This window comes from Xenopus laevis, chromosome 4L, assembly GCF_017654675.1.
Source record: "Xenopus laevis strain J_2021 chromosome 4L, Xenopus_laevis_v10.1, whole genome shotgun sequence".
Taxonomy (NCBI): domain Eukaryota; kingdom Metazoa; phylum Chordata; class Amphibia; order Anura; family Pipidae; genus Xenopus; species Xenopus laevis.
Window position 1 is genome coordinate 13,849,921 of NC_054377.1, and position 19,095 is coordinate 13,869,015.

General features: G+C 39.3%; 1 protein-coding gene across 8 annotated transcripts in view; it reads left to right on the forward strand.

Moving 5' to 3' along the window:
• Positions 1–18,192, forward strand: part of pax6.L (paired box 6 L homeolog) — a 29,968-nt gene extending 11,776 nt beyond the window's left edge. For 3 of the 8 annotated variants that reach the window (XM_018256407.2, XM_018256405.2, XM_018256406.2), the window contains 10 exons: positions 3,558–3,688; positions 4,164–4,205; positions 4,297–4,512; positions 4,762–4,927; positions 13,450–13,608; positions 13,979–14,061; positions 14,892–15,042; positions 15,159–15,274; positions 16,362–16,512; positions 17,210–18,192. In XM_018256407.2, the coding sequence (XP_018111896.1) occupies positions 3,558–3,688; positions 4,164–4,205; positions 4,297–4,512; positions 4,762–4,927; positions 13,450–13,608; positions 13,979–14,061; positions 14,892–15,042; positions 15,159–15,274; positions 16,362–16,512; positions 17,210–17,295 (1,301 nt within the window). In that variant the 3' untranslated portion in view covers positions 17,296–18,192. 8 annotated transcript variants of the gene reach the window in all.
• The last annotated feature ends 903 nt before the right edge of the window (positions 18,193–19,095 follow it).

The following is a 19,095-nucleotide window of genomic DNA, read 5'->3' on the forward strand; positions in this document are numbered from 1 at the left end:
ATCTCTAATATTTAAATTATTCTGAGACACATGCACAGGAGCAATAAACACAGGGGTTCAGTGTCTCAGAATCAGAAAGACATATCAAGAGCCCCTGTACCCAAGAGCTTACAGTCTAATTTTGCATCTGAACCTTGTAGCTGTCTATAAGCCGGAGAGGGATCCACAGCATTGCAGGGTTAATTATTTAGCATATATATATATATATATTGCTGCTGTTTTTCAGTATCAAAGGGCAGGAGGATGACCCCAGACACTATTTGGGTGAGCCCTATTTTTTTATGATGAGTTCCCAGGCTTTGTGTTAACAACTCCTGGGTGTATATGATTTAAGGCGTCCCAAATAGACAACATATGTTTTCTTATTAACCCACTAGCAATGGGCTGGGAGGCCGCTAATCATTGCCACTGGGCTAGATTTAAAGGACTCTCGGGGGAAATTATATCATGATTAAGGCTTAACCTTTTAAGTGAATTTTGAGTTTTTCTTTGCTTCCGTTGAGTGTCATATTTAAGCTGATGGATGACTCTGGGTTGGTGACATTGCTGTAGGAACTGCATGAATTACTTTACAGTCCCAGAAACAGAAGAAAAAAAACAAAACATAAAGTTGAATATAAAGTGATTTTACCTGGGGGGAGATCACTTTATATATAAAAAAAAAAAAAAAAAATATATATATATATATATATATATATATATATATATATATATATATATATATTTAAATATAATATTTAAATAATTATATATAATAATGGGGCGTTTAGGGTTAAGCAGTGTGCTTCAGTTTTAGGGTGACTATTCTGCATAATCATTTTAATAAAAGCCCCAATTAATGTAAAAAAAAAGAAATTAAATATTCTGGGGTTGAGCTTGGATGTCCCAGTCGCAATTTTTAGAAAGTGTCATTAAAGCTAAAACTTGTATAAGCTGATATATTCAGGGATTAATGGGAAATGAGTCTGGTGAGCTTTATGCGATATGATCGGCCGATCTGGCAGCTCTGAAATATGAAAAAAAAAAAAAGAAAATGAGAGAGAGAAAAAAATGTAAATGTCAGTTTGAATCTAATAAGCAGTAGAAGTGAAACACCCTCCCTTGTCCCCCCACCACCCCTGAGGCTGAGTCCATGCAAAGCCCTTGGCTACTTTTTTTTTTTTTTAAAAAAAAAATGTTTTTTTTCCCCTTGAAGTAGCTTTGCATCTAGTCTCAACTGTTTATCCAAATCCAGTCGGAAAGGGTCGTTTTTATCACGGTCCCATTTGTCCTGACGATGCAATTTTCTAAAGCCCAGGACTGTCACAGAATGACAAGTCTGCCACAAGTGCTTTCAATCTGATCTTTTCAATTAGCCTCCCAAGCATGATCCGGGCGACTTCCTCCTATTTGCAGAAATTAAGCTCAAATTTGACGTGCGGTTAGTTTTATTTAAAAGACAAATGTCAGGGAAGACTCATCATATTTTTCCTCCTCTTCGATATTTGCAGCTTATTTATTGCTCAGGAGCCCGAGCTCGTACGAGTCGATTTGTCAGGAGTCTGCGAGTGAGAGAGGATCTCCCTGGATTTAGGGCTCAGGTCCGGGGCTTTAATTAAAAAAAAACCTCCAGGTTGGGGATTTTTTTATGAAAAATAACTGCTAAAAGCCTGATGGTATTTAGGAGACGTTTTAAAGTAGAGTAGCTGCAGATTTGGGGAAGTAGGAAAGTGTCAGCTTCGTTGGCTACTCTTGGATTTTCAACAGGGGGTTGGGGGCTGTTAAGGAGTTCATTCTGGGACTGTTTATTATTGAAGTCGGTTTTCATTGAGTTTAAGGATATTGCTGTGTGGCTGGACGCTTCTGCGACAGAGTAGGTGCGACTCTGCGACCCTCAAGCTTGTGGATTTTAATGAAAAATAACTGCTAAAGGGCATAACAAAAGCAATAGTATTTATGAGACGTTTTGGGGAACGTAGTAAAGGAAGATTTGGGGAAGTAGTAAAGTGTCAGCTTCGTTGGCTACTTTTTAGGTTTTTAAGGATTTGTTTAAGGATTTTGCTGTGTGATTGGACGCTTCTGCGACAGAGTAGGTGCGACTCTGCCGACCATCCAGGTTGGGGATTTTAATGACAAATAACTGCTAAAACAATAGGAATGGCATCACAAAAGCAATGCCTGATTGTATTGATAAGACGTTTTAAAGTAGAGTAGCTGCTGATTTGGGGAAGTAGGAAAGTGTCAGCTTCGTTGGCTACTCTTGGGGTTTCAACAGGGGGTCGGGGATGTTAAGGAGTTCATTCTGGGACTGTTTATTATTGAAGTCGTTTTTTTAAGTTTAAGGATATTGCTGTGTGGCTGGACGCTTTTAAGGAGTTCTGCAACAGAGTAGGCGCGACTCTGCGACCCTCCAGGTTGGGGATTTTAATGGAAAATAACTGCTAAATGGCATAAGAAAAGCAATGGTATATATGAGACGTTTTAAAGTAGAGTAACTGTAGATTTGGGGATGTAGGAAAGTGTCAGCTTCTTTGGCTACTTTTGGGTTTTAAGGGGGTCGGGGGCTGTTAAGGAGTTCATTCTGGGACTGTTTATTATTGAAGTCGGTTTTTTTTAGTTTAAGGACATTGCTGTGTGGTTGGACGTTTTTAATGAGCTCTGCGACAGAGTAGGTGCGACTCTGCAGGTTCGGATTTTAATGAAAAATAAGTACTAAAACAATAGGAATGGCATCACAAAAGCAATGCCTGATGGTATTTATGAGATGTTTTATAGTAGAGTAGCTGTAGATTTGGGGAAGTAGGAAAGTGTAAGCTTCTTTGGCTACTTTTGGGGTTTTAAGGGGGTCGGGGATTGTTATGGAGTTTATTCTGAGACGGTTTATTATTGCAGTCGGTTTTCATTGAGTTTGTGGTTGGACGCTTCTGCGACAGTGTAGGTGCGACTCTGCGACCCTCCAAGTTTGTTTTTTAATGAAAAATAACTGCTTAAACAATAGGAATGGCATCACAAAAGCAATGGTATTTATGAGACTTTTTAAAGTAGAGTAGCTGCAGATTTGGGGAAGTAGAAAAGTGTCAGCTTCGTTGGCTATACTCTTGGGTTTCTTAAAAGGGGGTCGGGGGTTGTTATGGAGTTCATTCTGGCACTATTTATCATTGAAGTCGGTTTTCATTGAGTTTGTGGTTGGACGCTTCTGCGACAGTGTAGGTGCGACTCTGCGACCCTCCAAGTTTGTTTTTTAATGAAAAATAACTGCTTAAACAATAGGAATGGCATCACAAAAGCAATGGTATTTATGAGACTTTTTAAAGTAGAGTAGCTGCAGATTTGGGGAAGTAGAAAAGTGTCAGCTTCGTTGGCTACTCTTGGGTTTCTTAAAAGGGGGTCGGGGGTTGTTATGGAGTTCATTCTGGCACTATTTATCATTGAAGTCTGTTTTCATTGACTTTGTGGTTGGACGCTTCTGCGACAGAGTAGGCGCGACTCTGTGACTTTGAATATGATGTCATAATTTAATTTTGGATGTATTTTTTATACATGAGATTTATAATGTCTTTAATTGAATGTCTCCCCAGGTCACAGCGGAGTAAATCAACTCGGGGGAGTGTTTGTCAACGGCCGACCCCTGCCCGACTCGACCAGACAGAAGATCGTGGAACTGGCGCACAGTGGCGCGCGACCCTGCGACATTTCTCGGATTCTGCAGGTGACAAAGCTGTCCCCCCTTCGACAACTGCTTCTGGTTACAAAGTCCTACCCGTCTGCCACCCCTCGCTGTCCCCCCACAAACATCGCTCCAGCCTATTGAATACATTGCCTCCATCTGCTGTAATGATATCGGTGTAGATCGTGCGTGTTTTGTTTGTGCACTCTGTTGTTTGTTTGCGATGACACACACACACACCTGATTGGCATGTACACACAGTTAGCGCCTAGATGTAGAATTCTGTATGGTTTTGGCTCTTATAATAATAACCTTCATCCAGGCACTATGGAAATAAATTGGAATTAGGCTAGAGCAACACAAACACACACACACCCACAAATATATTTCTATACATGTTTTTTAAATATGACATGTAAGGGGCTATGTGCTTAAAAATAGAAATTCATTAAAATAAAAAAATAAATAAAAAAAAAGAAAGTTCTCATACCATTGAAGGTATATTTTTGTATTATAGAGCCATGCAGATGCAAAAGTCCCAGTGCTGGATAGTCAAAACGTAAGCTCGCCATTAATGCTACCTATAAACTAGTACTTGTGTCTTGAAATCATTAATAATGGGATTTTTTTTCTCTATTTTCTATGCACAGGTGTCCAACGGCTGCGTCAGTAAGATCTTAGGCAGATATTACGAGACCGGATCGATCCGACCTCGGGCGATCGGTGGCAGCAAACCCAGAGTAGCCACCCCAGAAGTGGTTAACAAGATAGCCCAGTATAAGAGAGAGTGCCCTTCTATCTTTGCATGGGAAATCCGAGACAGGTTGCTTTCTGACGGAGTCTGTACCAACGACAATATCCCCAGTGTAAGTGGAACAGCTATGGGGACCACATCAGCTCCTAAACCGACAGAAGCCTTTTCTTCTCAATTATATTATACTTAAGGCTTAATAATGGCAAGAAGGAAATGCATATTAGTAGTGTTTTAACAAATTGTGGGTGAAATAATTAGACCATCATTTAAATATCAAAACACACCTTTTTCAGACTAATATAAATCATAGATATTAGAATTGTTGCGGTGTTTACAGCGAAATAACGAATTTACCTTTCAGGTGTCATCAATAAACCGAGTGCTGCGCAACCTGGCGAGCGAGAAGCAGCAGATGGGCTCGGATGGGATGTACGACAAGCTTAGGATGCTTAACGGACAAACTGGCACTTGGGGGGCACGGCCAGGGTGGTACCCGGGCACCTCAGTACCTGGCCAACCAGCACAGGGTAAGTACATTCGCCTTTGTCATGATTGCTAAGGGCTTGTGATTGTGTAGCTGGAATGATTGAATCGACTAGAGATCGATTTTTTTGTTTGCCATTAAAATCGGTCACTATATGTCATGTTAGAAAAATTGATTCAAACAAGGAGAGCAATGTTAGCATTGGGATGTGCCTATTGTATGAATAGACAGACACAGACAAGCTGACTTGCTTGTTTAGTTCATGTATTTGCTCTAGAAATTCAGCAAGCGATAGTCAAAAATTGGCACTGGATATTGGGCGATGTGTCCTATATGTAGAGATGCATATTTCCCTCTTGGCATGGCTTCCCATACATTAAGGGAGACTGGCCCTGCATGGGTAAGAAGCTTGTATGATGTCTCTTTGAGCTGCCCTTGTGGTTCAGTAGTTTTAGGGATGTGCGTAATTGTGCGTAAAGGGCATCGCATATGGGACTTAGATCCTGGGCAGAGTAAATCATTAAGATCTTGTGGGCCATTGATTGTGGTTTTTTTTTTGGGTTCAGTGTGGATCATTATCCTGTGGAATTCTAGGTTTTGGGGGAGGTGGAGAGGGGTGTTGATGTGGGGAAATAGGTGTGTGTCCAGTTAATGTGGTTAGGAGGGTATGACTTTGGTTTGCTTGTAGTAGAGGAATAGGAAAGCATGCATATTGGAGGGAAGTGGGTGAGAAAGCTTATGTGGGACATTGAGGAGTGCAGGGCAGGGCAATGGGACAGCATGCTTGTTATGGGGCAATGGGCAGAGTATGATTATTGTGGGGGAGCTGGTGCGCATGCTTATTGGTGGGTAATACATGAGCATGAAGTTGGGGAGCATGTTATTATGGGGCATATGAGAGAGCATCATTAACAGGGCAGAAGGGCATGCATTTGCAGTGGGTGTGGGTCTGCTTGTGTTTTTCATGGGAGTATAATTGTTGTTGCTGGGAGCCTGGTATGACTTTGCTGGGCACTGGGTTGGGCATGGTTTTCATGGGCACTAGGTGGGGGCAATTCTTACAGGCTATAGACTTTGGATACCAGAGTGCGCTTTGGGCAGAAATGGGATGCACCAGGGATTGTAACTGCCATACAATGGGGCCAGAGAAGGGTAATAATAATAATAATATGTGCTGGTGAGTTCGAGTTTGAGACCTGCCACCCCTCTGGCCAACCCTTCCTACCAGGAGCCCCCAACAAGCTGCTTCTCGCCCCCCGATCTATCAAGATCCCAATGTGCGCCCCCAATATCTGCTACAATGGATGTTTCTGTCACACACAAGAATTTGTTATGGGAACAATCCTGTCGCTATGTAATTGCTCATTAGAGATCGTTTTGTTTCTCATTAAGGCGACATGAATAAGCGTCTAGTTGGAGGGGACAGCTGTAGAAATGTTTCACAGGAGACCCTTGGACATGATGTGGCTCCGCTTGCCAATTAGACATGGCAGTTTTTTTATTCTTTTCTTTTAAGAAGAAAACAATTTAAGAAAGACTGGGAGATGATGGGACATGGGACCCCCCCCTGCATTTATCTCCCTGATTAGTCCCAGTTCTGGTGAACCCTGCGCCCTGCGGTGCCCCCTCTCCTCATAAGGAATTGGTGACAGGGACCATCAAGGAGGGAAGTGGGGTGGACACATACCCTATAGAGTTCCACAAACCCCTCTATCAACCCAACAGTCGTTGTTACCCCCTACAGCTCTCAAATACTCCACAGCCTCTATAGTACCCCCCCACATCCAAACAGTTCATCCCCACAGCCCCTATATTACTTCCAAATCTATCACAGCCCCTATATTACTCCCAAATCTATCACAGACAGTCCCTATATTACTCCCAAATCGATCACAGCCCCTATACAATAGTCGGTTCCACCACCTTAACAGCCCCATATTAACCCCAAATTAACCAAATCGCCTTTATTAACTCTATTTAACTCTCCATCGCTCCATTACATTAACCTCAAACCCTTCCCAGTCCTTCCACCGCAACGACCCCTAAACTAACCCCAGTCTTACCCCCGACCCTGTTATACAAGCTCAGAGTAGTATCTTGATGCTGCCATAGTTAGAATGAAACCACTGTCCATGATGATACAGAATATGTTTGGACACACACAGCTATATAACCAATGTATCGAAATGGCAAATGTATCCATTTTTCTCTACGCGCAACAAGTCAAACCCTCGCGCATAAAGGAAACTTCAAGCTCGACGTTTTGGCCGCACTCGCAGACCCTTTATCAGAATCTGCAGGAAGTTACAACTAGTTACATTGTTACACCCCGGACAGGAAAGTCTGATTAGATACGGACAGTGGACAGAGGTAAAACTATTTCATATACACACTGCAGATAATTCAATTAGCGGCACTGGGTGTTGTGTATATAAATAATTAGCGAGGGACAAAACGAAAAATCTATATATTTTCAGTTTTAGACCCCCTTCCTCTTATAAAGTAGTTGAGTCTAAAAAGAGACCCCCCAGATGCTGTTCATATATATAAGGCTTCGAATGGGAAAGCACCGAAATAAATCATTCTTATAGTTTTCTATGGGACTATGATGTATTTTTGCTAGCACACGGCTGTGGTCAATTAGCTAGTTAGTAGGCTGAGTGGGTGGGTTGATAGATCGATGAACAGGCATAGACAGAGAGAGAGAGAGAGAGAGAGAGAGAGAGAGAGAGAGAGAGAGAGAGAGAGAATTGTCGATAGATAAATAGATAGATAGATGGCTAAATAGATAGACTAGTTATATAGATAGATAATAGGTAGATAGATAATTGTCAATAGATAGATAGATAAATAGATAGATAGATAGATAGATAGACTAGATATATAGATAGATAGATAGATAGATAGATAGATAGATAGATAGATAGACTAGAAATATAGATAGATAAAGATGATAGATAGATAATTGCTGATAGATAGATAATAGCCAGATAATAGATAACGAGATAGATAAATAGATAGATAGACAGATAATTCATGATAGATACATGAATATATAGATGATATATAGATAGATGATAGCTAGAGAGAGGGGATTAATTTGATAGATCAATTAGATGATGAATTCAATAGATACTTGAGAGAGATGGATTAGCAGCAATCTCTTGTATAAAAAGAGTATAATTTTAAATTTGTGGGCATATAAATATATATATAAATAAGCTTCTATACAAGCCCATATTTCGGGAGAGTACAGCAGAGCAGAAATGGCCTTTATGGACTGACGTAAAATGAATAAAATTGCATGCCCCCCCCAAGTCTTGAATATTTGATGCTCCCCCCCTCTCTCTCCCCGGTTGCTCTAATGCATCTCCTCACACCAACATTGGGGGCTGCTGTCGCTAAGAGCCCATTACTTGCAAAAGCATAAGGCACAGTGTGGTCTCTATGGGTGCAAATATGGCCCCATATGAACAAGGCCTCGCTGCAGTGAGTCACATAATAGACACACAAGGCTTTGACACAAGAACAACCACAACAAAAAAAAAAAGAGACATCTCTATGTTGGGGGAAATTCTCCAGCGATTTAGTGTTTTTAAAGGATCACTGAGAGGCACTTTTCTCATTTATTTTTTAAGACTAAAGCCCCTCTATAGGATTTAGGCATTTTCCCCTTTTCAGCAGATGCTGCCTGTGTTTTGATCCCAGCGCTGGTGCCGGATCGGTTTGCTCTCTTTTCTTGCCAGTTTTCCGCCTCACTGACCAACACACTAAGGAACTCAGGAATGATTCTATTTCCCAGCGTCAGATGGTCTGTCTATAGGGATAATAGGAGACATATTCACTCTCCCTTTTATGGATTAGGCCTGTAAGGTGGAGCAAGGCCCCCATTGATCAACTCTCCCCTGCTTGTTGGGCCCTCTAAATAGACTTTAAAAGAAGATATCTTAATTGAGTGTCACTTGCTTATGAAATGTAATTTTATATGAGAAGCTGACACAGTGGAATGACTGAATGTAACAAGGCTGCAGCCAGGGAAGCTACTGAAGTGCTGCCCCTTTAACCCACACTAGGGAAGGAAGGAGGGGAGGGGGGCTTTTTTTTAAGTGTTAAATTAAAATTATACATTGCAAACATTTTTAACCCCAGTTAACACCTCTCAGTGGAGTATTTAAGTTCCTTTGTGGCTCACAAAACACACACACAGACTGTAAATAGAGGGGACATTCATCTGCTCTGCTGCTGCCCCTAAAAACACACATGTTTTAATGGTCCCTGACACCCCCTGATAAACACACTGTTAAAGTAACCACATGGGGGGGGGCAGCATTTATGTCTAATAATTAATCTGCAGATATATATATATATATATATATATATATATATATATATATACATTATATATATACATAAATTTAGATATGTTACACACAAATATATGATAAATGTATGTGGACATTTTTTTCAAACAACATCAAATATATAGAAAGATAGATGATAGATAAATAGATCAATTTGTAAAGACAGATATAGATAGACAATAGATACATTAAAGATAGATAATGGACAGATATAGAAGAGATAGATAGATAGACAAGGGATAGATAGATAATGGATATATATATATATATATATATATATATATATATATATATATATATATATATATATATATATATATGAGATAGATGGATATATAGATAAATAGATATAGAAGAGATAGATAGATAGATAGATAGTGGATATATATAAAAGAAATAGATGGATAGATAGATAGATAGATAGATAGATAAAGAAGAGATGAATATATAGATGTTAGATAGATAATGGATATATATATATATATGTATATATATATATATATATATATATATATATATATATATATATATATATATATATATATATATAGATAGATAGATAATGGTAGATAGATTGATTGATTGATGAAAAATGAATAGATAGATCAATTTATTGAGATAAATAGGTAGATAAATGATAGATATAGATGAGAGATAGATAAATAGATTTAGAGACAGAAAATAGATGATAGATAGATAGATAGATATATGGATAGATAAGGGATAGATAGATAGAATATTGATGAGATAGTTAGATAGATGATATATAGATGGATAATGGATAGATATAGAAGAGATAGATAGATTTATAGATTGATGGATTTATATATATATATATAGAGAGAGAGAGAGAGAGAGAGAGAGAGAGAGAGAGAGAGAGAGAGAGAGAGATAAATAGATAATGAAAGATAGATAGATAGATAGACAGCCATGGACAGAAGCATTGCTTACACTGTGTATATACTGCATTGTTCACTATTGCTATAAATGAGTAACTGGTGCTCTGGCGCAAGCCACCTGTTCCATAGATGGAGGTTTAGCTAATGACCCACCCCTCTTACCTTCCCACTGACACTCTCCAGGCCCAGCTACTGACACTTACAGGACAAACACATGACATTTGATGGGTAAACACCAGGACACTTGGGTGCTAATTTGTGAGTTGAAGCTTATCTAATCTTAACTAAGTAGTTTTCTTCTCCTTTGGCTGTTGAGTACATAGCTTCTGTGTGTGTGGAGGGGGTTACCCCATTCACAAGGTTAGCCCACCCCCAACTCTTCTCTCTCTTTCTCTCTGTCTTTTTGGCCCTATAGAAAGTGCAACTCGTATATAGCTTTGAGTGGCCAGTCTAGGGGACAGTGATTAATGACGGCAGTGCAGAAAGGTTAACATACTTCTATGAAAAGTCTGTTGACTGGCCCAATTGTGATACAATGTAGCTGATTGCGAGCTTGAAGAGAATCCCTTTGTCTTCCCTCCCCCCCTCCGATTGTGTCTTGGAAATTCTGCCCACGAAAGTTTGCCAACCCTCCTGCCCCAAGTGTTTAATAGCTTTCCTCACTCTGCTGGCATTGTGCACTTGTTGAAAGGCAGGCCCTTCTCTATTGAAGTGTTGGTGGTCAACTCAATTGATCTTCAGATGTCCATATGGTATGCACTGTCGATGAAGCCAGCCAGTTTCAATGGAAAGGGGAATGTTGGAGTTTTGAAACATTTCAGAGTCGTCTGAAAAGCTCCCACCGGATTGTGTGACAATTCTCTTAACCCTTTCACGGCCCGGCTATTGTGTTGCCATATTCCTCTCCAGTTAATTCTCACAATATTTAATTACACCCCAGGTCACATTCTTTTCTACACAAAGAACCTGCCTCTTTTTTTTTTGGAAGTTTAGTTTAAGAAAAAAACAACAAATTCAAGTTAAATTAAAAAAAAAAATAAATTCTGGTTTCTGTAGTAGTAGGACAGTTATTCATGGGGTGTAGATATATTTATACAAATAGATCATTAACTGGGAGATTTACCATACAAAATTATCAGTCATGTTACTACAAATTCGGTATTTTTTGCTTTTCAGAATGCCGTCCCCCCATAATACCAAGGAGTAGTTGCACTTTAATTGTCCTGAAAATGGTGCCAATTTCAACTGACAGTTGCAGTTTTAACAAGCCTTGTTGAGCAACACAAACATGCAAGCGACACAAACATACAACACGGCTTCCAAGAATGCTGCCCCCTCCCCATAATGCCAAGAAATAGTTGCACTTTAATTGTCCTGAAAATGGTGCCAGTTTCGTCTGACAGTTGCGGGTTTAACAAGCCTTATTGAGCAACACAAACATGCAAGCGACACAAACATGCAACATGGCTTCCCAGAATGCCCCCCCTATAATGCCAAGGAGTAGTTGCTCTTTAATTGTCCTGAAAATGGTGCCAGTTTCGACTGACAGTTGCGGTTTTAACAAGCCTTGTTGAGCAACACAAACATGCAAGCGGTAAATTCGGACAGAAATTTGTATTTTTTTGCTTCCCAGAATGCCACCCCCCCATAATGCCAAGGAGTAGTTGCACTTTAATTGTCCTGAAAATGGTGCCAGTTTTGACTGACAGTTGCGGTTTCAACAAGCCTTGTTGAGCAACACAAACATGCAAGCGACACAAACATACAACATGGCTTCCCAGAATGCCCCCCCTATAATGCCAAGAAATAGTTGCACTTTAATTGTCCTGAAAATGGTGCCAGTTTCGACTGACAGTTGCAGTTTTAACAAGCCTTGTTGAGCAACACAAACATGCAAGCGGTAAATTCGGACGGAAATTTGTATTTTTTGCTTCCCAGAATGCCATCTCCCCCATAATGCCAAGGAGTAGTTGAACTTTAATTGTCCTGAAAATGGTGCCAGTTCCGACTGACAGTTGCGGGTTTAACAAGCCTTGTTGAGCAACACAAACATGCAAGTGGTGAACAAAAGGGGATGTGAGTTCCCCTTTCTAGCCTACATGGGACTGTACAGTGGCCTCTTTATTATACATTATTTAAATGAATAATTGGTTGCTAATAATTAATAAGATATGACAACAAGGGCTTAAGTGTTGCCGTCTGGGGTTGGTTAATCTCCAACAATGACATGGGTTTTTCCTTTAAGGAAAATCATACTCCCCCCCCGCCCCCCCCTCTTTGCTGCATATTCCAAACAACGGACAGTCCCTTTATCTAAATATAAAATTCCATTTTCAGCAATTACAGCCTGCTCTTTCTGATGATATAATTACCACTGTTCTTAGTAATAGGTGTCAAGCCAATGCGCACTCATACAATAGTTGAATAAAACTACAGAACAATGCTCGGCTCTTTGAAATTCTCACCCTTGAAAATGAAATTGCCTGGGTGGAATCGGAATGTATAAAGGAAAAGTGGGTGGGGGGGGGGAGAAAAAAAAAAACTAACCAAATATTTCTTTTAGAGATTACAAGCTTGGGCTCTGATTTCTTAATAGTATTGGCTGCAAACTTATCAGCGGTTAATTAATTCGATTTGGTGATTATAGACTGGATAATGTCACCCCCTGTCATTTATAAGGATATTGAAAGTCATGTGACCTGGATAACTCAGCATAGTCTTACAGAGGCAGGGCACTTTATACATTTACCATATATATATATATATATATATATATATATATATATATATATATATATATATATATATATATATATATAATATTTATAATGCCATGGCTCTGTGAAAGACTATATATATATATATCTATATATATATCTATATATAAATATATCTATATATATATATATATCAGATTATTTTGCATTGATTCATACCGTGATTTGGCCCAAACCAACCCCAGTTATGAAATTAATCGGATTTAATTATGTTTGTGCACTACTGAGGTTATGAATTAATAGTTGTACCTAGTAACTCATAGCAACCAATCAGATGCTTGCTTTCAAACAGGTGACCAATTAATGCTACTTTCTCTGGGTTACTACAACTGGGGCAACTTTTATACCATAACCTCAATGTATTACATACAGATGTCTATGTATGGGGTTCCGGGGCCTATAGCCTAATAAAATGGCAATACTTAATACTAATATTAAAACTCATTGAGGAGTAGGATGACCACATAATGGGCCTGATGCAGAACGATGGCAATTTTAACACCCCCTTTCTCACTTGTTTCCTTGCAGAAGGGTGTCAGCCACAAGAAGGAGGAGCAGAAAACACTAACTCAATTAGCTCCAATGGTGAAGACTCAGACGAGGCCCAGATGAGGCTTCAGCTGAAGAGAAAACTACAAAGAAACAGGACATCTTTTACCCAGGAACAAATAGAGGCGCTAGAAAAAGGTACAACTTAAAGATTCAACTCTTCATAAAACTATCCCACAATAGCGCCCCAGTCCTCCAAAGTAGATGACTTCAAAATAAATTACAGATGTTATTTTACATATGGAGACAGTGTCAGAATGGGGTTTTAGGGACCCATCCGGGGTCACCACCTAAAGAGCCCACCACCCTAGTCATGAAAGCCCCCCAACCCCATTACATTTTTGTACCATTGGCCTGATACATGAGGCAAGATTTACACATTCTCATTGGTTGGTTTTGCATTTGAATGAGCCCTGGACTCCGTGCTTAATACATTTTATTGTCTGACTGTTGACCTATAAACATCTACGGCCCTTTTAATGAACTCGTTCCTTTCTTATGCATACAGAATTTGAACGGACACATTATCCCGACGTGTTTGCCAGGGAAAGATTAGCTGCCAAAATCGACTTACCAGAAGCAAGAATACAGGTAACTGTTACTATGTCATTTAAAAAAAACACAAGTTATTTGACCTGAGTTTAATCTGCATGCCGTTCATTTCAATGTGTAGTTGTAATCTGGATTGGAGACGGTCCCTGTAAACAAGCGTCTCTTTTTCCATGCTCCACCTAGAGCTTGGCATGGTTCCTGAAGATTACCTAGTTCCTTCAACCACCACGCCTGGTCTTAAATTTGCCTACTGATCTGTTAAGAGTTATTAAACCCATGAAAATGGTTGGAGCAGGCATTTACCTTGGAGTTTTTCAAAACTGACACCCGGGTAGCAGCATATTACCCACAAGGCACAGTACCTGATCTCACCTCCAGCTTTCCTCCACTGAATCATCTACAAATTGATTATTTCTGCCTTTGTGGAAGCAAATGCCATGCAGTTGGTGGTTGGATAAAAGTACCCTCCACCAACTGCATGTCATTGGGTGGAGTGTTGGTCAAAGAACCTTCCACCAAATGCTATGCAGTTGGCGGAGGGTACTTTGACCAACCCTTATACCAAACCTAGTAATGAGTAATCATACTACATTGTACACAGTTGGATAAATCCTTCCCATAGTTAAATACAGTAAATACTAATCTAATATATAAACAAAAGATAAGATCTCCCAACACATGCGTTTGGCTCTAGAGGCAGCAATGATATGGACTCCATGGAGGCTTTTATAGCACAATAGATTTTGGAATTGGTTTCTGAATGCCATAGCTTTTTGTTGAATCAAAAGGAATGAGAAGCTCAAGCTCAAAAGAATGTACTACTTCTAACCACTACCTGGTCGTAACCTATTTTCTCCTGTTACCTTTAGGTTTGGTTCTCCAACAGAAGAGCAAAGTGGAGAAGGGAGGAAAAACTTCGGAACCAGAGAAGGCAGGCCAGTAACACACCCAGCCACATTCCTATTAGCAGTAGTTTCAGTACGAGTGTCTACCAGCCAATCCCACAGCCTACCACACCAGGTGAGTGCACATACTGAGACATTCTCAAGATATCTCCATGAGTTATTTCGGGTTGTGGTGGCCAATATAATGACTGGGCTCGTTTAATATTTTTTTATTCTTTCCTCATTCTTCAGTGTCCTCATTCACATCGGGTTCCATGCTGGGCAGAACGGACACAGCATTGTCAAACTCTTACAGTGCTCTGCCACCTATGCCTAGTTTTACAATGGGCAACAATCTACCTATGCAAGTGAGTACCTGATTCCTACTAGGGATTCAATGTGAAACTATTGTTAGCTCTTTCATGTGCAAGAATCAACTAACAGTGGATAAGGTCGTCGATGTATCTTGTGGAAGGACACAGTGATCGTGTTCAGAACCCAAGCTGGTCATGCTAAATCTATACACACAGTTATATTATCTTTAGCTTGTTTGTAACTCCTTCATTATTAAATTATACATATAAAATATTGAAAATAAATGCAAATATTGAGCCCTGTAAGTGATTTAGAACATATGGCTGTCAGACAGACCACGGTTCTGGCATTTCCCCCTATCAATTTGAGTGTATTGAATGTTCCAGATTCATTTTGTATAGGGTCCAATACAAACTCAAGCTGGGGAGAGGATTAACGTCAAACTATTTTGAAAAAAATTATATATTCATCTACACCCTAGAACATAGATAATGAGACAAGTTCTCCCGAGCATTAATATTTCCAAACACACATGTATACACTTGTACTTCCTCTAACATTAACCCAACCTCTTCAGTGTCAAGAAACAATAAGATGAAATATGAAAATGTTAGAGAATATGGGCTGAATTTTATTTAATCATAAAAATGGAAGCCATGTCTTCTACAATCAGTAGAACAGACGCAACAGTTCAAGATTGGTCCATATAATCACTGTGGGATTTGGCTAACGTTGACTATTGTTCAAATTGCTGTAATGGCTCATTCAGAAAGCAATAACATGTTTCCATTATGTTTTATGTTGATTTGAGCCTATTAACATAGGAATGTCAAACTTGCTGTTGAATGCACCAGGAGGGCTGCAGATTGGGCACCTCTGTAACTGAGGGAAACATCATGTCTATATTTTCTTAATACATTGTATATAGATGTACAGAATAAAAGTTTCTCCCTATTAAAATCCCATCAACAATAGCCTCTGCTGTCCATGCACCCCTGACACTCATAACACTCCCCCCCACACACACATCTATATTCTTTCCTGACTTCCAATGGGCAGATGTTTGGATACAGGAGGTGCAGTGACTGTAATGTTACAAATCTCCCTGAGTAGTAATATTACTTTTCTTTCTTCTTCCAGCCCCCTGTACCCAGCCAGCCATCCTCCTACTCATGCATGCTGCCCACAAGTCCATCTGTGAATGGGCGGAGCTATGACACATACACACCTCCCCACATGCAGACACATATGAACAGCCAGCCAATGGGCACATCTGGCACCACCTCTACAGGTAGGCATTCCTTTATTTTCCACCCTCTGCCAGACCACACACATTACCACTTTTTTTTTTTTTTTTTTTAAATTTAAGTATTAGTCACACGCCAATCCAATGTATTTCCAATGCGCTGCAAGGTTTCCTCATTTCCACCATATTATATTTATTTATGGATAAATACAATTAAAAAAAGGATTAGAGTGTCATATATCACACAGCATGCTTAATAACAGTTTCCAGTATGCAACAATGATTATATCTCTTATCCTATAAATCAAGGCTGTCCAGTTGGTTCCCTTCAAACAACTGGTGGAACTTCAAATTATACTTTAAATGTATATATTTTTGTGCCTCAAGCAGGGGTGTCCGGCTGCAGACCCTAAAATAAGTAATATGTTTCCTTTCAATTAATAAACTAGATCATCAATGAGCTTTCCCACACTCAATACGGATTTGTTGGTTTTAAAGCAACCTACCCAAAGACCGCAATTACATTGCACCCTTTATAAGGACCATGTAGGCATTTTACTACTGATGGAAACTGTAGGACACACTTTTCCAAAGGCTAAGCCTGGGACAAACCAACAGAAAATGTCGGACAGCATTGATTTACCAAGGATAGCTTGAGGGTGCATGAAACGAGCATTGGGGTATTGATGAGTTTTCTTTTGCCCAATGAAATCAAACAATGACCTATCTCTTTTCGTTTCAGGTCTCATTTCCCCTGGAGTGTCAGTCCCAGTTCAAGTACCCGGCAGTGAACCTGACATGTCTCAGTACTGGCCAAGACTACAGTAAAAACCGTGTTAATTTAACCAATGACTTTATGGAAAACAGTTGGATGTTCAGCAGTATTTTATAAAGACGGGGAGACTGAGGAAAGGACTTGTGCCAAGCAGATGTGCGTAAGATACATGGGCTGTTGGAAGGAACTGCATCATGGACTTTTTGCACACAGAAGGCGTTATATCAGTTGGAACAAATCTTCATTTTGATATCCAAACTTTTATCCATTTGATGTACTATTTGTAAATTGACATTTGTATGTTATGATGACTAGAACAATGCGGACTGTATAGATGGATCTACCCCCCATTGGTCATGAAACAGATTTTTTTTTTTACAAAGGAACCCATGATCAAGCCAAGAATCTAAGAGTTTTATCAAGAGATATCAACTCCTTCTACACTTGTTTTTTTTTTTGGCACATGGATCAATGTTCCATGTTTGTATCGAACTCCTTCGCCCAGGACCCCCTAACCACCGGCCCCATCTAAAATCGTCCCTTGGTATCCCACAAAAAAAAAAAAAGGTTGACCCTAATTTACAAAAACATATGAAAAAAAGACAAAGAAGAAAACCAAGAAGAGAGAGAGACGTTTGGTAGATGAAAGGTAGATTGTGTCTTCGATATAATCGATTCGTTTTATGTCGAAATGTATGTTTTTGTCTTCCCCAGAAATCTCCCAGAATGATTTCTATAATAAAATTCATTTCATTTCTATCTGACGAGGATATTGTATAGATGTTTTATAAACATTTTTATGCATCGCTCATTTTTTTGTTTTTTTCGGTCAGCGAATTGTTTAATTGTTCCTAGATAGTTGTACGATATGTTCACGGTCCAATCATCCTTGTGCATAGAGCTCATTCCTTATACCGATTAAACAGTGCTTGCAAGAGTTTTCATCTTAAGTGTTTTCAAGTTGTTTACAGCGACATATCAAGATTAACCATTGTTGATTGTAAAAAAAAAAAACAAAAAAAAAAAAGACAAAAATCATACCAAAGCCTTTGTATCTTCTTTATTATATTATTTCATTTTAATCCTCTAGTGTGGTGTTGAAAATTTTGTTACCTGTTTGGGCATTTGCTCCGTTTTCTTTTTTTTTTTTTCATTGTAATTTATTTTCTAAATAAATTAGGGCACCTGAAAGAGATCCCATAATTTAAAAGCACTAAATATTCTATGGATGTCGTGTGTCTGATTCAATGAATAATCAAGGTGGTGGGTTCTCTAACCTTGATTATAGGAAAGTAGGGGGAAATAAGGTGTGGGGCCTGGGGTTTTATATTGAACGTGGCTGTTGGAGCTTTAAAGGAGGAAGCAAGTGGATATAGTAATGGTGAACTAACTCCATCATTCTTTTTGCCTAGTGTAAATCTGGGCAGATCTTGTGATGTTTCTAAGCAGCAATCAGGGTTCTTCTTTCTTCTCCTTCACCAGGGTAAATTGGCATAAAATACATTTTCTGCCAAAAAAAACTCTCATTGAGGATTACAACATAACCTTATAGTCCATAGAAAGATCTGGTGAAGATACGGAAACCCTGATCTTGACTTTATTTCCAAAGACAACCATTACAATGAGCAAATCATCATGAAAGATGGAAATTGAAGGTGCTGTGCACTATATAGTCACATAGTAGCTGAGGTAGTCCTTATTGAACAGGGAGGTTATACCAACAGGCAAAATCAAGTTGGGTATTTTTGTCCTTACTAAGTTTTTCTAGAGTTCTCGAGGTTTTTGCCAATAGATCAGTGAAGGGGAGGGGTCTATTAAGCAGAAACAAGTTATCATACAACCCTTATCCACAG